General features: G+C 36.9%; 1 protein-coding gene across 3 annotated transcripts in view; it reads right to left on the bottom strand.

Annotated features, from left to right (window-relative positions):
* Positions 1-202: 202 nt before the first annotated feature.
* Positions 203-25387, bottom strand: part of LOC131077203 (E3 ubiquitin-protein ligase RING1) — a 40611-nt gene continuing 15426 nt past the window's right edge. For all 3 annotated transcript variants that reach the window (XM_058014637.2, XM_058014638.2, XM_058014636.2), the window contains one exon: positions 203-851. In XM_058014637.2, coding sequence (XP_057870620.1) covers positions 673-851 — 179 coding nt within the window. In that variant the 3' untranslated portion in view covers positions 203-672. The remainder of the gene's footprint in view (positions 852-25387) is intronic.

The raw sequence follows: 25387 nt of genomic DNA, 5'->3' as shown, positions 1-25387 counted from the left end.
TGGCCTTCAGTGGTAAATATTGAATAGGCTATATTTTAAACTTTAGGCCATCTTTTAGTTTACAACAGATAATACAAATGGTAAACACTCTTCTTCAGATGTATGCTTTGCTTTATCTTCAAAACAGTTAACCTGAGCAGGTAAGGCTAGCATCATGCTCTTACAGCAGAAACATCACATAAAGATCAGGTATGAAAAGAAATAGCTTCAACAAATGGGGTTAGATAAATTTTGGAAGAATGGACTGACACCATTGTTCAAATCTGCACTTCACTTTATATACAGTTAATTTTAGCAACCTACTTTAATCTTGAGAATGTACATCATGCTTCATATAGAGGAGCACCAAGTTTGTTACAGAGCTAAGTTCAAACAGAGAAAGAATTGTCTAGTACATGTTGCTTGTTTGCAGTAGAAAGCTAAATTATTTACGACATATTTCCTAGCACCCCATATGTATGTACTATTCCTAGATCCCTCAGTTTAGAACTTATTCACATTAATTGTACAAAACATTATTCTTGCCAGAAAACTGGTCTGAATAGAAAAACTAATTAATCAGTTCAGAATCTTATCAGACTAGCATTCCTTTTTCTTTAGGATCCTATTAAACGTTCATAACTCCCATAATATCCAAAATACCAGCATAACATGATAGGACAACCTGCCAACTTAGAGTTGCTCCCTTGCCTCTGACATGTGTATATCAACCTCATCGTCTATCTCAGGGAAAATTGTACCGTTTCCTCTGGTATCATTAGACTGACTTGAACTTGTTTCAGCTTGAGCCTGCACAGATGTTCTGCTGGACGTTCTAAAGGGCCAAATATGAGGGACACGGAATCTTCTACCTGTTGAACCAGTGACATTTTGAAGCAGAAAACTTTAGCGAGCAGTAACAATGTAAAATAATAGCAAACTTAAGGTGCAAAGATTTAGAGTTGCTTAAAAAGTGTCATTATAACCTGAACGCATATTCAAGTTTTCATGACATTCTTTCATAGCAGAGATGTGCTCTACAAAACTAAACAGCTTAAATTAGATATTCTTTGTGATCCTTCTAGCAGGGACAGTTGACCCCTACCTAATCAAGCTCTGTTCAGCTTTGTCATCCTCTGAAATTTAGATCAATATGTATCAAAGACCATATTCACTCAATGTTTATATCCACAAATAGTTTCCCCAAAGAATGTAAAGGAATGACCTCTAATCAGAACCAAAACACAGGCCTTAATTATAGATTGGTTTATCTTCTCTTAAAATTTGAAGATAAGATTTGTCAACAAAAGGCAATTAACAAAACAGCCATAAACACAATGTTAATTCTTTGGCTGGTATTTCTCTAAGGAACTACATTCAATTTACTTCTTTTTTGACAAGATTACAAGGTCGCAGATATACAGGTGTGAACAGCATATGGGTGCACAGATTCTGATGCAAACCCCCAAATCAATGTTGGTTCTTTGGGTGGGATCTCTCTAAGGAACTGCTATAAATCTAATTCTTTTTAATAAGGTTACTTGGTTGCAGCAATGCAGGGGTGGGTAGCATATGAGTGCACAGTATCTGAAGCAGGCCACCAAATCAAAGGTGCATAATGCACAAGGTATTCGATTCTACACTTATGTGAGTTTATTATGGGAATGAGCATGTGCCACTATCTGATATGTACATGATGCCTCCATTTTGAGATGGGTTGAGAGAGCCCGATAAATATGATTTCTACTCAGATTGCCTACATGTGTGAATTTTAAAGGGACACATAAAAATCAACAAGAAAATTGTAGATTGTTTCTTCTGCAGAAAGCTAGTGCTTTCTATTTTCTTGGTACCAGGCAGTGAAACCAAAGTGTTAAGGGCTGGGTGGTAGCTAGCCCATCTAAACTACCATCTTTAAGGAGGATGGAACCCTGCACATGTAGCTGCTGGTCACAGCAATTTTATTGTTGTAGATCATAAGCATGTCCAAGCAAACTGCAGCTAAGTATGCAATTGATGCAATTTTAGTTACCAATTGAGACCATAGTTGAAAAAATCAGCAATTACTAGCGAAACTTGCAGCTGAGTGTAAAGCAAGTCATGTAGTGAGATAATCTCAAAAACTAGCAGTTTCTGTCAAAAACTCATCCACAGTTTTAAAGAAGATGTTGCCTGAAAAAAGGGTCATTTTGCATTGTTTTTGTCTCGTTTTTTTTGGCAGCAGATGAGTTTCAGTTTACAGATGCACCACGTCACCAAACGATGAGGTCAAAGTTCAAGCATTTCTTTGAGCAAGCTGATATAGGCCTTTCTGCAACAAGCTTCACTCTCCTTGAAGCCTCAATCTGCAGGTCTGTTAGTTGTTTGTGTGTCATCAAACCAGTGTATTACATTACGTACACCTCAAGGATGTCAGTCTTAGGCTTGGTGATTCTTTCAGTTTACAGCAGGGAAGTTTCAGCTTACATTGTGTTGTAACCGTCAAAGCTGTACTATCTATAGCTCAACAGTGGTGATTATCAAGGGCATTTCAAGCTTCAAAGTTATCTATAAGGCCTCCTGTTCAAGGGATAATTGTTAAGAATAATGCTAACAGAAATGAAAATGGAAAGGTCCAGTTATAAGGTATAAACTTAATTTTGATGGTACCTTTGACAAACACGGGACCAGCAGGCTAGATATAATCTAAGAGATACAAAAGGTAACTTCTTACTAGGGCGATTTCATAATCTGAGCACAAAAACAAATAATGAAGTAGAGTGCAAGGATGTTCATGCAAGATTGGAAACATCCTGTTTGACTGGATGCCAGAGCATCACTGTAGAAGGTTGTAATCAATACAGCTCATTCTAGAAAGGTCCCCCTACCCTACAAATGTGAAACAAGTCCTAGTTCTGGCCTGGGATGGCCTGTCTGCCCCTAGGTACCTTGTGGGACCTTCAGCCGGGGTGCACCCTGGGCAAAACCAAGCCAACCTATGGTAAAACACTTCATTTTCTTACTGGATGCCAGAGCATCACTGTAGAAGGTTGTAATCAATACAGGTCATTCTAGAAAGGTCCTGTTGTGACCTTTTTTTCACACATCACCCCATTGAGAATGGGGATCCTCCTTGCTTTTGCTTTTTAGGGTTTTGTTAGAGCCTTGCAACCTTCCCGGCATCAATTTTGTCAGTTTTGAAAGGTCCGAGTTTTGGAAAGTCATAAGTCAGTTTGTGCAAACCATGATCAGATCAGGGTCTAGACGATGTCAGTGTGCCTAGAAAGTCCAAAGAACAAAGATTGCAATTGATTTGGGTCAATTTGGACAACTTTCTATTTTGGAAAAAAAAAATTGCTTTTTCCTATTTTTTAGGAAGTTTCATTTTTGGCACTTTAAGCATGATTCCCGAAGTGGCTATTTTTAGAAAGTTTTCCCTATTTTTTAGGGATCCTTTCTTTTTCTATTTTTGGAAAGGGGATCTAGGGTTTGCACTTGTGACTCTTAGTTATATTGAAAATGATCAAGAATTCCACCCAAAATTCAAATTTTGTCCAAAAAAGCCAAGTTCCTAAATTTGAGGAATTCAAGGGTATGATGATTGTATGATTTTAAAATTTCAAGATGATCCGAATAAAATTGGATAAGTTATGAAGGTTTCAAATATGGTTTTAATGGACACCAACCCTCTCCAAGTCCGCCCAGCAAGGATAGTCTTAGTGTTCATATGGTCAAGGTATCAATGAAGTCCGCCCAGCATGGAGAATGAACCTTGCAAAGTCCGCCTAAGAGATGTGTGCTAAGGGAGGAAGTGTCTTCAAGTCCGCCCAAGTCTAGAGTGCACATGGATTAACTTTCTTCAAGTCCGCCATGTAGATGGTGCAAAACTTCCTAAAAAGTCCGCCCAAGAGTTGAGGATATAACAAGCAAGGAGGTGCAAGGAGTTAAGCAAGTCCGCCTCGAAGTCTGTAGTGATAACAAGCAAAGGATGTAAGTCACATGAAGTCCGATCATACAAGGAAACCTGCTCCATGGAGTCCGCCCTACAACAGCACTTTCTCACTTGCAAAAGGGAGTGAAACCTGCCAAGTCCGCCCTCTCACTTGCAAATTGGAATGAAAGCAATAGAGTCCGCCCAAGTTACAAGAAAAAGAATCTCTTCAAATCCACCCCAAGATGTTTGAGAAACTTACTAAATTGGAAGTGAAAGAAAGATTCTCATGAAATCTACATGGCTGTCAAGAATATTTGCCTAAATTCGAACTAGGAAATCACTTTTAGAAAGTTTTCAAATTGGAAGAAATTGAAGATTGAGTTCGATTCATGAACTCACAATCGAATTAGAAACTTTCTGCTTGGACTGAAAATTGAAATTGGGAACTTTCCTAAAGGGTTTCAACTAATAAACTAAAATTGAAAATGGAAACTTTCTTTGGGAATTCGAAGACTGAGGCACAATTAGAAACAAATCAAGTTCGAACTTGGGAAGAATTGCTATGTTTCTAAACTGAAAATTCAAACTTCTTATAAGGTTTTAATACAAATAGCCTTTCATTCTCTCATTTATTGACAAAGAAGTTTGAACTTGGGAAAGATTTTGGAGAGGTTTTGAAAAGTTTTATGCAGGTTGTGAAGGTTTTCAACAAGATTTTGAAGGGTTCAACGCAGTTTTGAAGAAGATCTTGATAGTTTTAAAGAACATTTTCACAGTATTTCAAGTGCAACCTCAGATTTTCTATCACAAACTGAACTGTCTTTCTTCTTTCTTATCTTTTCTGAAGGTGAAAATTGGTTTCAGAGGCAGATTATCAGGTTTCTTGACCTGATTTTTCAAGATTTCTAGAGAGAGAATTAATCTATTACAAATTTCCTTCCGTTCTCTCTTATTTTCTGCCCTTTGAATTAGATTTTAATGCATACTTAGTCGAGTTTTGGACTTAGATTTTCATTCTTACTCTGATTTTGATCAAAATCAGACCCAAGGTTCCCAAATTTGGTTCTATTTCAAGATCTTTCAGAACATCTAAGTGTTGAAAACCTGTTCGAAATGCCAAGTGTTGGAAAAAGTTGAAAAATCAGAATTTACTTAGCTGCTAAAACCTCCAAATTTACACTTGAAACGAAGGTTTTAACTTAATCTTCTTTAATTTTTGCAGATTTGGATGACCTCAGGAGCCGGATCATCACGAAAAGTTCAAATGAAGTTCCAAGTAGATAAGGATTCTCCCCCAGAATCCAAGATGAACTCGAAGTGGAAGCAAGTTGGAGACACCAACCTTGGACACATCAACCTTAGTGAGTTCAAGAAGAGAATGCATGGCACAGACACACAGTTACCCACTCCAATTGCTCAGAGAATGATGAGGAACAGAATTGTGCAAGTTGTTGGTTTTCTTCCAGCAGTTCAGTGTCATGAGTTGAACGTTGAGTGTTCCAAACACTACAACCCTGTGGATAGAGAGATTGTAACCCCTAATGGTAGAGTGCTCGCCAATATAGGAGAAGTGGCAATAAGAGAGGCCTTCCGTGTTCTTGAATACCACAACATGGTCTATATGACCAGAGAGGAGGCAACCAAACTATACGAAGACAACACAAAAGAGTATGAAGCTAACATCAACCACTCATGGTTGGAGAAGCCAAGGAAGAGTGTGTCAAAGATGCCTAAGACCCTTCTCAAACCCTATTTCAAGGAAGACTATGGCGACCTTATTGTCTTGCTGAACAGAGTTATGGGCAGCCAGCAGGGTGCTCCATTTGAGCCATAGATGTACTACTTTATCCATGAGATTACAGTTGGCGTGAAGATGATCAACTGGGCTAGGATCATCAGTGATAACTTGGATGATCAACTTAGGAACCTAGAGAAGAATAGAACATTTTACATGAGTTCCTACTTGATCTATTCCTTGGCCAGAACATATAGATACAGAGGCCTAGTGTGTAGAGGGACAGTGGGAAACAAAGAGAACCAATTCAGTGTTTATGACTGCTACCCACAGTTGCATTTGGAAGAGAAATTTCATTTTAAGAGGGTCAATGATGCATTTCTCATGCATATCACAAGAACCCTTCAGGGAGGCCTTCATCAACGACTCTCTCAGGAGTCCAAGGATTTGATTAGTAGATTCGGATATTGGTATATCCAATACCCCATATTTACATATTTGCGAATCCAAGGATTCATCGGACCCCCATACAAGTTGCCCATGTTTCCCACAAACAGGATGGTCTTACTTGAGATAATAAGGCAATTGGAAACTTTTATAATTGTGCAAAGAGGAAAGCAGAAGACGGGAGTGTCCTTTCCTCTCAATATTGGAAAAGGTTTTGAGTCTTGTCCATCCGCTCTGGCTGGCACACATGCAGATAAAGAGATTCAGTGGTACCCGTTCCTGCATTATCAAGCAAGGAGCTATTTTGATCCTTTTCATCAGATGGGAATGGTTAATGGAGTGAAGTTTGAGCATAGGCCAGATCTTGAAGATTATTGGGCCAACGTTCTTGACAACTTTGATATAAGAAGAAGATTCCAGTCTAGCATCCCATTGAATTTGATTAGGTCGTTTGAAGTCTTCCGTGTAGCAGATCAACTTGAGGAAGATAATGAATATGAGCAGCCACACTATGCCAACCTGAAGAATGAGCCTCTTGCCCTAGTGGATTGGACAAATTCTGAGAGATCCAACTTGGGTGATTTAATTAGACCCGTGATTGAATACTCTAAGTGGTGGGCAACAGAGAAGACAAAGGAGCTCAAAGCGAGGAATATCTCCTTCACTTACGATCTTATGGGGACTAATGAGTCCTTGTCTTCTAATCACGGTGTGACATCCAGCAATCCAAGAGACCCATAAAGTGTTGGATCAAGGAAAAGGAACCCATTGAAAATTCAGTAAGGGCAAAGGGAAAGAAAGTCACTAGAGAGGAAGATGTAAGCAGGCGACAGAAGTTTAATGAAGCCCATTCAACTATTAGCGCTTCATCCACAGCCCCAATAAGAATTTTGATTGATGAACATGAACTAGACAGTGAAATGGGAGAAAATAGATGGAGATCCCTTCTCCCATCATTAAGGAACCAATTCAAGAACCCATTCCCACTAAGGTTGTAGAGGCAGAGAATCCTGAACCTGAAGGAGGATTCATGGATGGCATAACCTCTGCGCTGAAAGGAGTTGAAGATAACTTTGATGATAGTGGCATGGAGCAATCAACCATCCCTGATTGGTTGAGAGAAAGGATGAAAGTCAAAGTATCTGAAGAAGTTCATTAGGAGGATAATACAGCAGCACTCTTGGCTGAGTTAAAAAAGCCAAATGAAAGAAGACCATCTAAGCCAGCCAAGAAGTTTTCTTTGATCCAAAGAAACAATGCGGGATTCAAATACGTTTAGGTAGCAATGCCGAAGGTAGATAAAGCTCAGGACAATATTTCTCCTGAGGAATATGAGATCACTACCATAAGCCTGGGTAAGACCGCCAAAATCCAAGAAGTCCAAGAGTTTGATGATTCCTACAATACCCTTAAGGAGAGGTTAAACAAGGAAGTAGAGAAGAAAAAGAAGCTAGAGGCTGAAAATGAGCAGTGGAAGAGGTATGTCCAGCACTTTACAAACCCTATTGATCGGGAGGAGGTACCAGTTACTCCACCCATGCCCCTTTTATAGGAATCAATGAAAGATTATGAGGATATGAGAACAACTTTCAGAGAAGTCAAAGGATGGACTTCTGATGCTTCGGAGCGTGCTGATATACTTGTTGAGAATTTAGTATCAGCATATGACTCCACCTCATCCCTCTTGAGCCAAATCCAGGATATATCTGAAGCTTGGGAGGATATTAAAGACATTCAGAACGGAATAATCCCATACTTGAAGACCATCAAAGGGCTTCCCCGGCAAGATTTAATTGATGGAAAGGTTATTCAGCCTGGTGACATATATGACTTCAACACTTGGTACTTTGCCTTGACTACCAGGGTTGAATCTCTGAAGAAATTAGAAGCTAAGTGTGTGGAGATAAAGAGGATCATTTGGGGTATTCAGGACAAGGTCTTCCTTGTAGCAGCTGAGGTACTGAGGCAGAATGAAGTGCACGAAAAGCATTTACGTGTAGAGAATCTGAAGGCCAAGATTTAGGGAAATTTCTTTAATTCCACAGGGCCGATTCTTAAGGATGATCTTACCAGAGTTTCGAACTTCTTGCTTATTGATGAGAAATTCTTAACATAGGCCACTGACTGGGAAGTTACTCTCGCCACGTGGACATGATTGATTACCAGATTAACAACTTGCCACATGTCACCATGGAGGAGGTTCAGCTGCTCGCGTCCAGATACATTGAATTTGCAGCTTCCAAAAAGGAAATTGGACGCCCACTTCATTGAAAATAGTAACTGTGCCACTTGTCTTGTTCTCTTTTGTTTGAACTAATTGAGTTTTGGGAAACCCTAATTAGGGTTTTGATCTTTCAATCTAGGCCCTTGATCATTGTTTGATCTCGATCGTTCAAAACTTTTGGGTGCCTATATAAGGTTTCCTGCTCTCAATTGGAGAGTGAAGTTTTTGATAAATTGTTGCAAGAGATCATTCTGGATAATAAATTGCTTATGTGCTTCTAGGCTTTGTAATCTCTATTATCTAAATGATTGGCATGGTTTACAATTTCTTCAACACAATAGATTAGAATTTCCTTTAAGTTGTTAAATGGAATGCGAGATTTGACAAGTGTTGATTCAAGGTGAAGCTATTTGCTCATACTTTTGATGAGTGGATGATTTTCATTCATCGTGCAAAGTTAGTCTGAGCTTGTCTATGTGGATGCTTAACTTCTATCTAAGTACATATTGTTCAAATTGATGGTATTTACTTCAGATGTGAAAATTACAAACACAAACCTTTGAAGATTGCACCTTGCTTTGTCTAGTCGATTTGGCGAACCAAAGTAAGGTTTCCTTTGCCTTAGTTAACAACGTCTCTCAAATTTCCTAGGAGTAGAGTAGAATCTTTGAACCCTTATCCTTTTATCCTTTCTTTTTGAAAGTCTAAATCAAAAAAAAAAAAAAAAAAGAGAGCATTTACTATTAAGTTCGTCTAAGTCCTAGCTTGTGAATGATATTTTTGAGCATAAGTCCCCCTTGTATTTCAGCATACATAACCAAGGAAGCTACCCAACACAAAGTCGCTTGTTCGCATATATAAACCTTGGAGTCGTCGTGTGGTCTTTCTTGTGCAATCTTGGCATACGTAGCGATTTTGATCAAGAGAGGGTTGAGTGTCTTTGACATTTTATTCTAATGTTCAGTGAATAATAAAAACGTACACCAACAAGTCCCCCTACCCTACAAATGTGAAACAAGTCCCAGTTCTGGGCTGGGATGGCTTGCAGTTCAATCAAGGCCTGCCCCTAGGTACCTTGTGGGTCCTTCAGCCGGAATGCACCCTGGGCAAAACCAAGCCAACCTATGGTAAAAGTTCACTTCATTTTTTTTGTTCCTAAAGAAAAGAGCATTCCCTAACCCTAATCCACCCTAAATTGATTATATTCACTTCTTTTGCCTAGGTCAACTATTTTTTTCCTCATTTCACAAATAGAAGTAACCAAAACAGTTTTTCCTCCTCCAAGGTGCTATTTTTTAATCTTTAAGGTTGCTAGATATCTCTTCAAAGGTGAAAGCTAGAAAGGAGAAAGAGCTACACCTACAAGATTTATCTATCAAAGATGAATTTTCTTCTTTTTTAAAGTTTTTTTAATTTTTCTTGATCTTCCAATTTTTCAATTTTATTTTTTTCAATTTTGCAAAAATGCATTGAATTAATTTTTAACCTTTTTCTATGCAATACAGTGTTTATAATGTCATTTTTTCTTTTTTTTCTTAATATAGTGTAGGGTTTAATTGATCGAAAAAATTATTTTGTTATTCATACAAAATGGGTGTAATCTAGTTCGGTTGCTCAGAAAAGTGAAGAGCTCATTCAAATTGACACAGCATCACCACTTTTGTGACATACATACATATGATTGAGCAACTGCTTGGAGGTGGCGGTTATCATTGGCATTATAATTAAGGTGAAACGGAGTATAAGAGCTTGTATAGTTGAATGACAGTTCACCTATGCAATATGACTAAGTTGGTATAAAAGCTTGCCCAAGGCCGAATAAAAAAGGTTGCCAAAGAAATAAATATGGGATATATCAAATTAAAAGAGGACATCAACATTGTAAATAACAAAGCAAAGGAAAGATCCTCCTTCCATGAAAGGATTGTGCAAACCTTCTAATGGCTTAATAGTACCAAATGCCCCACATCCTTTCATTCCACCACCACATACCCAAAAAAATGATACCCCCCTTTTTCCCCTAAATGAGGTCCATTTGGAAAAGACCTACAAGAATGAGGCAAGGGAAGTTGCAGATGAGAGCACTGCTCATTGTATTTATAGCGATGGGCTTCCATTCAACCTTGGCACATCACCATATTGACAAAATATGGTGACAACAATTGTGAATGCACTCGATTGCATTAGCACTAGATATGAAAAGGTGTGCACCACTTTATTGGCCAAAAAGAAATGCTTCTGTAAAGACATCATTGAGGACATCCAATGATACATGGCCCCAAACAAGACTATCCATTGTTTTTAACAGATGGAAGGATTGCAAAAATAAACAACTTATTAATGCCAATGTAATGTTCTCTAAAAGTACATGTTTTATAAGGCAACTTAACCTAAGGAGCCAACAAGTGAAGTATCCAACCTTCATGGCCAATATCCTTACACAAACCATTGAGATAGTGGGCCATAAAATGTTGTCCAGGTCAAATGTGTTAAAACTTGAATCGAACTATAGAAAACTGAAACAAGATACATAGAATTTATCCTAGGAAAATCCTCCACTTGAGGGTGAAGAACCCAGCCCACAAAAATAACATCTTTATTGAGTTCTCCAAAACAAATACAAGAATTATTGATGACTTCAATCAACACTCAATAAGCTTGAGATACTTCCTTTACAAATACTTCTAGACTGTAGAAACAGAATAGTGAGAGCCTCTCGAAACTCACAGGACTGAGTCCAAAAATGTGATTCTCATAACAAGTAATAACGATACCTCTCAGATCAATATTCACAATATAAAGACTCAAGAAGAGTTACTGATTTTTCACAAGAGTCTCTAATATTTTCTATATACTAAGATACTGAATAAAATATCTTTCTTCGATTATATATATATATATATATATATATATATATATATATATATATATATATATATATATATACGATCCGTAATAATATGTCTCTTATAAGAGGTGAAAGAATCACCGGTGCAAAGTCTCTTCGCATACCCCATAAGTCGACCATTACTCTTCACGACGGGAAAAACATGAGCCACGCATAATGGGCGGTTACACCACCGACAAGAGGGGAAGGCAACGGACGAAATCCACACAAAATAGGAACAGATGCCAACGCAATATAACTCCACATCGGATAGAAACAGCTGCCAATGCAGGACACAAACACAAACGGCAACCACTAATACCAAGATGAAGAAGATGCCTTGAGAAGTTTCGCACATAAGAAATCGGAGCTTGAACAGTACACAGATAGAAGAACTCTCTCGCAGCTACAGGAACTTCAACAAAATGAACAGCGATAAAAACTATCAAGCAGCTAGTTCAATAGTGTATGGTACATATAGACATATTTTTTGGATGCCATGTGCCATCCACTCTCAATTTTCTGTTGTAAAAGAACAAAGATGAAGTACGTTGAAATTTACATAAAAGGCAAGGAGATGTAACAAATCATCATATGTCATAAGCCATCTTCAAGACCTTCTCCAACTTGGAGTTGTAAACTTTTTGATGTTATACTTCATAATTTTTTTATTTTTTTATTTTTTACAACATGGTAGGTTGTTGGGACTCAATTCACATCACATGCAATCATCTTAAGATAGCTTGTGAAGGTGCCAATGCCATTGAGCACCATGATCAACAACTCTCTTTGGAGTGCATGGAGGCAATCAAATCTAGAGAGAGAAAAAAGTGCATTGATCCTAGATGATGAGTGGTGGGCTCATGCAGAAAATGTTTTAAGTTTTATTGGGTCCATAATTGGTATGATTAGGCATATTGATAGATATCAACCATGCTTGGGTGAAATTTATGATGGCATGCAATCCATGGTTGAAAAATATAAGAACTGTTAAAGTCCCAAGCATTGCCTGTAAATTTTTTATTATTATTATTATTATCTTCTACCCTCAATGAGATCACACATCTCATAATATATATGCAAGAGGTGCCCTTTCACCAAGGGACACCATACTTTATTAAAATATTAAATAATTAAATATTAATGATTATATATTAATATAGTATTAATATATTATTAATAATTATAACTATAATTATAATATCACAATTAATAATATAATAATTATCATATAAAATATATTATAACATAATATAATTATATTATCTCACAACTAATAATATAATAATTATATTATCAATATAATCACAAGCTTTGGGTTATTTATGTAGGCTTGTGGATTCCGATCACAGCTACAATAAAATCAACACTCCCTCTTAGCTAGGGAGGAAATCCTTCTATCCTTCAATAAGTAATAACACCTTATAGTAAACACAATAGCTCCATTTATTGTGTGAGAGAAAGATATCACCTCACCGTGATATCAGAGGTTATGGCATATCCACGGATATCATGTCACATGATATCCACCATAACTACAAAATGTAATATCCACCATTATGGCTTGTCCACAGATATCACGTCTCATGATATCCACCATTATGGCATTTAAGGATATTACTTCATCGCATGTCCACAGGTATTACGTCACATAATATCCACCATGAATATCTCTTTATGTAATATCAACCATCATGGCTTAACCACAAATATCACATCTCATGATATCCACCATGATGGTATGGTCAATATTGCAAGATCGTCACCTTACAATAATGATCAAAAGTACAAGTGTTCATCATTGTGAGATCGCCACCTCTCAATAATGCTCACGAGGGCTCAACAAGCACTGAACCAATGAAGTCATGGAGTCACACACATGACATCCACCATGAACCATATCAGAGGGTGGAGACAAGGACTTTCACCTCAAGTCTCTCTCAAAGAGAAATGTATTATCAAATCACAGAAGATCACTAATGTTGAGCCTCCCTCTCAATTAGAGCTTCATTTTTCCATATCTCCAAGCTTGTCTCGAAGGTTTGCATCACCCTTGGTGAGTCCCAAGCCCATCAAGTAGCCATCCATCTAGGGATATCACATGGAACTCTATCTCATGAATCATAGATTCCTCTAACTGCTACAATTCTTTGATCACTAGAGAAACCATCTCAACATGGTCTACTCCCTCTAAATCAATATGATCAAGATCCTTGGAAATCAAATAAAGCAGAGCCTCTAGCTACTCCCTCTGAAGCTCAAATTCTAACATCAACCTCCAGACCTCTTCGTCTAAGGTTGCCTCTAATGGATTGTCAAACTCCCTCTTTTGAAGAAGTGTCTCCAGCTACCAACTCAGTCTCATAGTAGCAATTTATCAAATTCTTCCTTTCTTGAATGCAATCTCTTCTGCTTCTTTCTCTTTTGTTGTTTATTCGCAGGTATCGCATGTCCAAGAACAGCATATGTCTCTTGTCTATCTATTCAAAGAGTATCATATACGACAAATCCTTCACACACGTATACACAGTCTTCTCTCACTGATTAATCTCCATCAAAAGAAGCCATCTTAGAGAACATCAAATGATGATCAAGTCATAATTGTTTCACAATTCCCATAGAGCACAACAATCACCAATGTGCATAAAGCTATGCAACTGGCCAGCCTTAAACCATACACACTTCCCAATGAAAAAGAGTTCCAACATCTTCAATAGCTGAGAAAACACGTTCACATAATAGCAACGGGTCTGCAACTGCAAATTTGACAAAATTCCTCACTTCCTTAAGATTAGATGGTTGTCCATACACCATAACAGTTCTCCTGTTATTTGTGCAAGTAGAGACCATGTTCTATTAAATGCATATCCTGCGATTATTGTAATCCATTCTTGAGATGACATTCTTTGAGGAACTCTCTCAAACAGTTCACATGATGCTTTGATGGATGTTGATACTCTATTCTGAAGCTCCCATTTTACGTGAGGCATGAGTATGCTACTAGAGGTTTATAGCACTGCCCTACTAAGCATGTTGCTTTCAAGTTTCTAAAGCCTACCAGAGCAAAATGCTCACTTGCAATATCATAACAACATCAACTACAATCTTGATGAGATTCGTATATGGCAACTCATCCGAAGGCTCTGCGTGTTCTACATGCCTCAGCCTCCACAACAGCTCAGCTTGCAGTCGAGCTTGAGCCTTCCGCTCGACCCTTCGCGCCCAGTGCTTCGCTCGACGCACCTGCAGCTCACGTATACCAACCCAATGGTGTTCTCAACAGCCATCCCACATGAATTCTTCTCAGAAGATCTGCCTCTTCATATACAGATCTTTTATCTCTGTGATAATTTTCTTTACAACTTAGACACTTTTAAGAGACATCTTCTATTTAATAGTCACCTCTTTACACACACATCTCTCCGAAATTGATTATTTCTCTTCCTACGTGAAGAGTCACACCTTTATGAATAAGAGTTATGACTAATAATTTGGTCAAATTAACGATTCACTTACTAGCCACGTAATCCATCTCCATTTAGAAATACGACCTTCTTAATTACTGCCGCTTCTTATTACCAAATAATTATCGGTTAGGCTAATACTGATGTGTTAAACATTGTTTGAAGATTATGAGTATCGATCCATTAATTATCTCGATACTTGTAATAGTATAAGTATTTGCAATACATTATCATTAACTTGGTTTGTTTTCTTTACGACTTAGCATAAACATTTGTCATGTTTTATTTGACCCCGATTATCTGCCTGTGTGTCGTGTGACTTGAAACGATACAGCATAAACATTCTAATCATATCAATTTATAGTAGCAATAATAAAGTCTTCACCGCAGATGAGGATCTTCACTGAATATTGCATTACTTCATCGTTTGACCAAATACGTGGTCTCTTTAATGTCTTATGTGTGTCGATAAGAAAGACAACTAATTTTAAATTATATCTTTCAATTATATTATATCATCGGGCCTCCCTATCTCTCGTGGAACAAGTCTTCTTATGCGTTGTCTGTATTGGCTACATGGTTACTTCATTATACAAGATCGTTGTGGCTCAAGAAAGTATTCGATAAGTATAGTTTGTTCAAGGAGATATCTACGTCTTCAATCACGTTGCCTTTTGTAAATGTGATAGAATATACTTCAATTCAGTTCTTTCCACAGACTGTTGTGTAATATCACACCTACTCTTGTCTTATAGAATGCAGTCGCTGATTTGAATAAAAAACATTGGCCACTCTAAACAAAGACTTTTGTCTTCCGTATACGTAGTCAATATTCTTATAACAGTTTCTCTTCACACGATTGTTGTTTAATGATGACTCCTATCGGAAAGATATATAATATTTGTTCCTTACCATGTACTGTTATCAATAATGCTCAATGACGATTGTCCTTCCTTTTTTTTTTATGGCAGAGATGTATAAGCCGAGAAAGCTTGAATGGCCTCAAGCTGTGAAGATAGGAAGGCATTGTCGTCATTATCGTTCACCACCATTATCGCGGATGCTCTCCCTATACGCAGCAATGCTCACACAATCATTGCATCATTAATTTCAACGCGCAAGAAATACGAAGTAAATGTTCGAAATATTTGCTAGCTCTAATACCATGTTAAAGTCCCAGGTATTGCCTATAGATTTTTTTTATTATTATTATTATCTTCTACCCTCAATGAGATCACACTTCCCATAATATATATGCAAGAGGTGCCCCTTCACCAAGGGACACCATACTTTATTATAATATTAAATAATTAAATATTAATGATTATATATTAATATAATATTAATATATTATTTTATTATTAATAATTATAACTATAATTATATTATCACAATTAATAATATAATTATATCATCTCACAACTAATAATATAATAATTATATTATCAGTATAATTATTATCAATATAATCACAAGCTTTGTGTTATTTATGTAGGCCTGTGGATTCCGACCACAACTACAATAAAATCAGCACTCCCTCTTAGCTAGGGAGGAACCCTACTTGACATCTTCTAGTTTGTCCTCCCGGTGCTATCTTCAACAAGAACCATAATAGAAACCAAATAGAATGACCCCATAGAAACATTGTTAAAAAAAGTGCACAATATCATTGTTAATTTTTGGAAAAAGATGAAAACATTCTTGCATCTCCTAGCATTTGTTTTGTCCCCAAAATATTATAACACAAAAATACTTTCCTTGCCAAGAAGGTGGCACCGTATAGAAAATGAAGAGGTTGCTATTTAATAAAATCTGCATTTACAAGAATATTCCCAAATGTAGATATACAGAGTGTTGTCTTGAATGAGCTTGGCTACTTTACATCTTCAAAAAATCATGATATTTCTGCTGTTCAAAACAAGAAGATTGTCATGAATGTGGCACACACATGGCCAAGACTTTATTTTTACCCGGACAACTTTTTGCAATAAAAATTGTATCCCAAGCATAGAAGCAAAAATTGCCAAAAACGCATGATTAATCATCAAATTAAAAAATCACCATAATTGGCCATTTTTTCCCCAAGAAATCAGGTTTTTAAGCAAAATCGTGGTCAATATTTAGTATTTACTGACCAATTTTTTGGGCTTAAATCACACAGTACGATTGTCAACCATTTTTAATCTATATTTCTTCACAATTAAGGTTTCTGACTGTTTTTCTTCCAAATTATAGACTAATGTTAAGGACTTTATCCTATTGACCAAATGGAGAGCAAAGTCCTATCTCAAGAGCACATTTCAGCCTTGTGTTTGTAGAGGATGAAAATAAGTAGGGTGCTCTCCATATGCAATGCACACAGGTCAAGACACAAGATTCAAACATTTGAAAGTAGGGCTCACTCAGCGCAATCGATTTGGAGTAAAAAGTCCTATCTCAAGAGCACATTTCAGCCTTGTGTTTGTAGAGGACGAAAGTAAGTAGGGTGCTCTCCATATGCAATGCACACAGGTCAAGACGCAAGATTGAAACATTTGAAAGTAGGGCTCACTCAGCGCAATCGATTTCCTATTAATGGCATAAGCAACAAAGGAGATCATGAGAAGGGACTGATACCTGGCAGATATTTGTATAGATAGCCTGCCCCATGAATGAGTAACAAATTTATCAGTATTTAAAAAATAAAAAAAATTTATATATTTTATAGATTATACATATTTTAATATATTTACAAAATTATAAATATTTTTAATCTAAGTCTCTATTAGAATAAAAATTGCTTAATTTGAATATATAATTAACTATAAGTTTTTTAATATTTTAAAAATTAATTTAGTGACATTTTTAATTGTAAATTACAAATTTTCTACTTAATTAATTTTGATATAATTAATATAATAATATACTTTTGATAATATTATTAATAAATATATATATATATATATATATGATTTCTTATTCAAATGTGAAGCCTTGAACCCATACCCATTCTTATATTAGGACTAGGAACTTATTTTTTGTTGTTTGTTTAAAGTCATTTTACTTTGTTTTGAAATCCTTGTCGCATTCATCGATATTCATTTTTGTTGTTTATAACTAGGTAAGAGGGTTCAGATTGCCTTAAGGCAACATCCGAACCCATATAGGACTGGGTCCTATCCTAAAAGGGTAACGTGCCCCCAAGACAAGACCAGCCCCATATCTCCACGCCACTCTAAATATGTACCACGCCACAATAAAACAAACTGGCGCCAAAATGCATTAAGGCCGACTTGGAGTTATATGGGTTAAGAGCTCATATAAATAAAGATCAAATGCAAACTCAAATCACTCATTCAATTCCTCATGCAATCAGCGAAATAGCTCTGCAATTAAAGGTGCGAAATATAGAAGAGGATTGTGCGAACTTGTTCAAGAAGATAGAAGGCATTTGGTATTCCTTGATGCTAACTTGGTGTATTTAGAAGGGCAGATCTGATATGATAAAAGGGGGCAGATCTGAAGAGTCAAGCTACGTATTGTATTGATGCAATTAAGATTGAATACATAATCTTAGTGCTGGGTTTTTCCTCCTTGGAGGTTTTCCCAGGGTATTTGTGTTGGTCTCTTGCTCTCTTGTTTTCATTCTTGCATTTACTTGATTATGGTTTACTTAATGTTAGCAAATAATTAAATGTTAGAAATCTGATTACTGAACTAGGTCACAAATTTAACATGGTATCAGAGCTAAGGTGTTACTAACTTCAGATTTTAGTAAATCATTTGTTGCCTATAGTTGTTGTTTGTTTTCAGATTAAAATGTCAAGTTTGAGGGCTGAAGATAGACTTGATGGAGCCCTTGATTTTGCTGCTTGGAAAGTCCGTATTCTATTGATCCTTGAAGAAACTGATCTGCTGAAATTCGTAGAAGAAGAAAGGCTGTCCCCTCCTGAAGATGTTGAAGAACTGAAGCAGTTCAAGAAAGACTCCCTCAAGGCTAGGAAGATCATAATTGAATCCGTCAAGAATCATCTTGTCACTATCATGTCAAAATTTGTGTCTGCCAGGGAAATGATCAAACACTTGGAAGGGATGTATGAAGTCAACAACCTCAGCAGGGCTCTTGCTCTAAGGCAGCAGCTTCTTCACATGAAAATGAAAGAAGAAGACTCAATCATGGCCTACTTCATGAAGATCAATGAACTAAAGGACAAGCTAAGTACTCTTGATTGCCAAATTTCGGATAAAGATCTTGTTATGATTGCATTAAATGGTCTACCTGATGAATGGGAACCATTCATTCATAGCATTGGTGGAAGAGTTGATCGTCCCAACTTTGAGCGTCTTCAATCTGATTGCATTGAAGAGGAATCTCGAATTGAGGTAAGAGGAAAACTCAAGAACTCTCACAAAGATGATAATCATGTTCTCTTAGCTAAATCTAGGAAAGGTGGACATTGGAAGAAAGAAAAGAGAAGCAAAGATTTTAGATCCTCCTCCTATGATCCAAGGAAGAAGTCGAGATTCCTCCCACATTCGTTGCTTCAGATGTGATAAGTATGGTCACTATGCTAGAGATTGTCAGAATGATCCCAAGGAAAGGGAAGTTAATTTAAATGAAGTTGCTGAACAAAATGAGGACTATCTTCTCATCTCTGCTCTATCAAGCAATGTTCCTATGGACAGTGATACTTGGATAATTGACAGTGGTGCCTCCAGACACATCTCAGGTTTTCGTGAGCTTATTTCAGATCTGATAGAAAAGGATACCAACCTTCATGTCGTAATCGGTGATGATGCCCGATACTCGGTAAAAAGTTTTGGTACTACCTCTTTAAAACTAGATTCTAGTATTTCCTTACAACTCTGTGATATCTTTTTTGTACCTGGTATTAAAAGAAATATTATTTCCATTTCTGCCTTAGAAGATAAGGGTTTGCAAATAGCATTTTCTGAAGGGAAAGTACTTGCTTGGTCTAAGAAATCTAATTTCAAAACTGCTCATGTTATTGGAAATAGATGTGATAGTTTATATAAGCTTGTAGCTAATCCAATTCAAGCTCTCATCCATGAGGCCCCTGAATCATGCGAGCTATGGCATAGAAGACTTGGACATCTACACTTTCAAGCTCTTCCCACTCTCGGTAAAATGGTTAAAGGTATGCCTAAACTTAGTTTATCTCATGATGATGCTTGTAAAGGTTGTGCAATGGGTAAGAATGTAAAGAACCCTTTTCATAAAAGTGATAGTAGAGCTAAAGAAAAGTTAGAGCTTATTCATTCAGATTTATGTGGTCCCATGTCTGTAGCATCTCCTAGCAGCTGCCTTTATTATGTTATCTTCATAGATGATTTCTCTAGGAAAACATGGATTTACTTTCTTAAATCTAAAGAGTCTACAGAAGTCCTAAACAGATTTTAAGAATTCAAAGCCTTGGTTGAAAACACTACTCGAAATCAAATTAAATGTTTAAAGTCTGACAATGGAGGTGAGTACACCTCAGGTAGTTTTTATGATTTCTGTATTAAGGCAAGAATTAAGAGGGAGTTCTGTGTTCCCTACAATCCTCAGCAAAATGGAGTTGCTGAAAGAAAGAACAGGACCATTGTTGAAGCTGCAAGAGCCATGATTCATGATCAAGACCTGCAACCTTTTCTATTGGCGGAAGCATCCAAAACAGCAGTTTACATTCAAAATAGATGTCCTCATCATGCTCTAAAGGATGTAACCCCTGAAGAAGCCTTTACAGGAATCAAACCTAACATCAGCCACCTAAGGATATTCGAGAGCCCGGTGTATGTTCATGTGCCTAAAGAAAAACGAACCAAGTTGGATCCCTCTGGAAAGAAAGGCATCTTAGTGGGATACAGTGAATCTTCCAAAGCCTTCAGGATCTACATTTCAGGTCAAAGGTATGTTGAGGTAAGTAGAGATGTAACTTTTGAAGAAGTTATTGCTTTCAAAAGATCTAAAGGTTCATTATCTGATAATAATGATATGGTGATTGAAAATCAAGATTCAAAAGTTGATGCTAACCCTGAGATACAGAAGGAGTCCACTGACCTCTCGGATCAGGAAGTTCAGGATGACCCAACAGAACCCATGGACTCTACAGATATACCTAAGGATATTGTGGTCTGCAAGAAGAGGCCACTTTGGGTTAGAAACACTATTCAAGATGCTGAAGGATTTGCTGCTCCCAGAGGAACCTTTAGAGATAGCAAGAGACTCCAAAATCACGCCAACTACATTTTTGTGATGTGTAATATCATTGAGTCTGAACCTCACAATGTCGAAGAAGCTATGTCCCATCATGCTTGGAAATCAGCCATGGATGAAGAGTATGGGTCTATCATCAAGAATGATGTCTGGGACATTGTACCCAGACCCAAAGGTAAGTCTGTTGTTTCTTCTAAATGGTTGTTTAAAATTAAGCATAATGTTGATGGTAGTATTGAAAAATATAAAGCTAGATTTGTAGCCTGTGGTTTTTCTCAAAAGGAAGGAATAGATTATGAAGAAACTTTTGCTCCTGTTGCTAGATATACTTCTATTAGATCTATAATAGCTATTGCTGCAGCCAAAGGTTGGGAGCTACATCAAATGGACATTAAGACACCCTTCCTCAATGGTTTCATTGAGGAAGAAGTCTTTATTGAGCAACCAGAAGGTTATGTAATCCATAAAAGAGATTCTCATGTTTGCAGGTTGAAGAAAACCTTATATGGGCTCAAACAGGCCCCTCGTGCTTGGTATGAAAGAATTGATAAGTACTTACTAAGCTTAGGATTTCGTAAGAATGATGCTGATGCTAACATTTACTTGAAGATATATAATGATGATATGCTCATTCTGGTTTTGTATGTGGATGATTTATTTCTCACTAGTGAAAATAAATTAATTATAAGATGTAAGAAAGAATTAGCCTCAGAATTTGAAATGAAGGATTTAGGTCTAATGCATTACTTCCTAGGGTTAGAAGTATGGCAAAAGCCAAATGAAATTTTTCTAAGTCAAGGAAAGTACACTATTGATATTCTAAAAAGATTTAGAATGATAGAATGTAAACCCATGTCTACTCTTATGGAATCTAACTTAAAGAAGTTAAGTGTTTCTACAGCTAACTCTGATTTTGCAAATCCATCTAAGTACAGGCAGTTGATTGGATCCTTGGCGTATCTAGTCAATACTAGACCAGATATCTGTTATGCGGTGAATGCCCTCAGTCAGTTCATGTGTTTGCCTAAACTTGTTCACCGGGTTGCTGCCCAACACATTCTAAGATACCTGCGTGGCAGTATTGGTTATGGGCTGAAGTATTCACTTAATACCTCAAACTTCTTGGAAGGCTATTCAGATTCAGATTGGGCAGGAAGTGTCAAGGATCGGAAAAGTACTTCGAGTATCTGCTTCAATTTGGGCTCTGCAATAATCTCTTGGGCATGTAGGAAGCGATCTTCGGTAGCATTAAGCACTGTAGAAGCTGAGTACATTGCAGCATCTGTTGCATCTAGAGAAGCAGTGTGGCTTTGCAAACTTCTGGTTGGATTATTTGGTCAATCTAGTGGTCCTACCACCATTTATTGTGATAATCAAAGTTGTATAAAGATGTCAGTAAATCCTATGTTCCATGACCGGTCCAAACATGTGGAAACGCACTATCACTTCATTCGTGATATGGTGCAAAGAGGCACCATTCAGCTAAAGTATATTAGCACAGATGAACAGGTTGCAGATATTCTTACCAAACCCTTATCCAGAGTGAAGTTCGAATACTTCAGAGACAGACTTGGTATTGTGGAAAATGAAACCCTGGTTGAGAGGGAGTTTCAATCTCAGTGACTCTATCTGCAGCGTTTTGATCATTCTTTGCTTGTGTGCAAGAATGAAAAGTATCCAATCTATGCTTGTGTGCTAGATGGAAAATTGTAACTATGTAAGGACCCACTTGTGTATTACACTTTCTATGCTTGTGTGCTAGAACCATCCTATGCTCGTGTGCTAGGTGGAAGATGTAATTCTATGCTTGTGTGCTAGATCCATTCTATGCTTGTGTGCTAGATGGAACTCTAAAGGTTCAGATTATGTATTCTCTTCTTCCCTAGTTAAGAGGGAGTGTTGTTTATAACTAGGTAAGAGGGTTCGGATTGCCTTAAGGCAACATCCGAACCCATATAGGACTGGGTCCTATCCTAAAAGGGTAACGTGCCCCCAAGACAGGACCAGCCCCATATCTCCACGCCACTCTAAATATGTACCACGCCACAATAAAACAAATTGGCGCCAAAATGCATTAAGGCCGACTTGGAGTTATATGGGTTAAGAGCTCATATATATAAAGATCAAATGCAAACTCAAATCACTCATTCAATTCCTCATGCAATCAGCGAAATAGCTCTGCAATTAAAGGTGCAAAATATAGAAGAGGATTGTGCGAACTTGTTCAAGAAGATAGAAGGCATTTGGTATTCCTTGATGCTAACTTGGTGTATTTAGAAGGGCAGATCTGATATGATAAAAGGGAGCAGATCTGAAGAGTCAAGCTAAGTATTGTATTGATGCAATTAAGATTGAATACATAATCTGACCTGTGGGTCTTTAGTGCTAGGTTTTTCCTCCTTGGAGGTTTTCCCAGGGTATTTGTGTTGGTCTCTTGCTCTCTTGTTTTCATTCTTGCATTTACTTGATTATGGTTTACTTAATGTTAGCAAATAATTAAATGTTAGAAATCTGATTACTAAACTGGGTCACAAATTTAACAATTTTTATAATCAATTATTAGCTACATGGAGTTTAGTCTGTGTGCCATTAAATAAATTTCATATGAAGCATAATTGCGAAAAGCAATATAATTATGAAAAATAATTTCATGTGAAGCATAATTGTGAAAAGCAATATAATTATGAAAAAAAGCATGCCCCATGAAGGTCCAAGTGGTTTGAAAGGCTTTAAATTGGACTTGGTGACAAAGACTCCACCCCTCGACCTTGCCTTATATCACGATAGAGATCGTGTCAGAGCGCTGCCCCGAACCCAATGAGGGGCTTTGCTCCTCAACCTTATTGTGGGCACTAACCTAAGGGCCCCAAAAGGATCAAGGGCACTACACTCAAAACCCATATGAGAGGCATTGCCCCTCGACCATGCTAGGGATTGCCACCCTAAATCCATGTTTTCATTTTTATTTTCTATATATCTATGATATTAAAATGCCTTAAAATTAAAATAAGTTTCTATGTTTCTTCTTTGTTTCTTTTTTAATTATTTAAAAATACGATTTTTTCCCCGAGTTTTTGAAAAAATCTCTACTTATGGTTTGCCAATTTTTTCCTTGAAATATTTTTGCTGCTATGATGTCAAGTACACACTTTTTTATGTCTTAACTCCCTTGCTTGTCTTTTGCTGCTAAATTTGTAATTTTTGTTTTATAATTGCAAATGTTGTAATGCAATTCCAATAAGTTGTGAGTTGTTCTTCCATTGAGTAGAAATGGAGTAAGTACATCTTTATCCATTTAATTAAGCACAACTATGTGGATTTGGTATATGTGCACTCCAAATTAAGTCTCTTATCACATAAGAAATTGATTACAATGAGTTGACAAGGAATTGAGATCTAATCACTAAGTGTGCCAATTTTGGTGTTATTGTTTGTACCTTGCCAAAGTCTATAGATGAGGCAGTTTCAAATATGACATGACTAGTGGGAATGTCATTCTAGTGAATTCTAGTTTAACTTCAATAGAAACAACTATTGACTTTGATGCTCCTAATGAAGAGCAATACGAAGATTTGGTTAGTGTTGACATTTGACAAATCAATAAATTATGAATTTATAAGTATTTTCCTTTTTGCAAACCATGAGATAATTTGTTTATTGTCAATTTCAAATATTAAAACTTCTATAGATTTTTAAAATATATATAAAAATTTAAATTACAATTATACCAACTTACTATTACTATTCACACACATACAGTTATGAACCAATACCAATCCCTCAAACCCATGCCCATTCCCATACCAAGACTAACGAATTAGGTTGTACTAACAACCCTTAAAAGACAATTGTCTAAATTGGAAATTACATGCTATTCTTGGGGAAGTTCTCTATTGAATGGAAAAAGTTGTTGTAGTTGATATAAGACATTGCTAAAGGGAACAAAATCATGTAGTTGATTGATTGGCAAACCATGGTATAAATACATAAAATATTTCACTTGGAAAGAGTTGCCTAGTCTAGTGCACAATGATCATCCACCTTGACCTCCATCATTTATGCGATTGGTATTAATGATGGTATACAAAGTGTGTTTAGGATGGGCTTGGATAGGATGGTTCTCACACAACATGCTCTTATGTAGATTGTTTCTTCTTGCTAGCAAGTGTGTTAAATGATGGTGCTAGATCGGCAACAACTTGCCATACTAGATTTATTAAATGGTGTTGGATATTGCCAATGGTAGGCTTTTTCTTTGATGGCATGGTGTGCTAGATCAAAATGTGGGCTTTGTGGCTAAGTGCAATGCTAGGTTTTATGGCATGCCATTCTATTGGTTCTTTACATGACCCTCTTTGCAAAGGTGGTATGTTAGATCACCACCTTCACAAAAAAAAATTGTGCCTTAATGTTGCAATGTTGAACATAGTCAATGCTATTCTTGGCAAGAACAAGCTAGCTGATAATGGGCAATTGAGATCTCAGGGCATATGTTGTGATGTTTTCACACATTGCCCCATTGCAAATGGGGACCCCCAC

This window comes from Cryptomeria japonica, chromosome 3 (genome assembly GCF_030272615.1).
Source record: "Cryptomeria japonica chromosome 3, Sugi_1.0, whole genome shotgun sequence".
Classification (NCBI taxonomy): domain Eukaryota; kingdom Viridiplantae; phylum Streptophyta; class Pinopsida; order Cupressales; family Cupressaceae; genus Cryptomeria; species Cryptomeria japonica.
The sequence above is the reverse complement of the archived record's forward strand: the minus strand, read 5'-3'. Positions and strand labels throughout refer to the sequence as shown.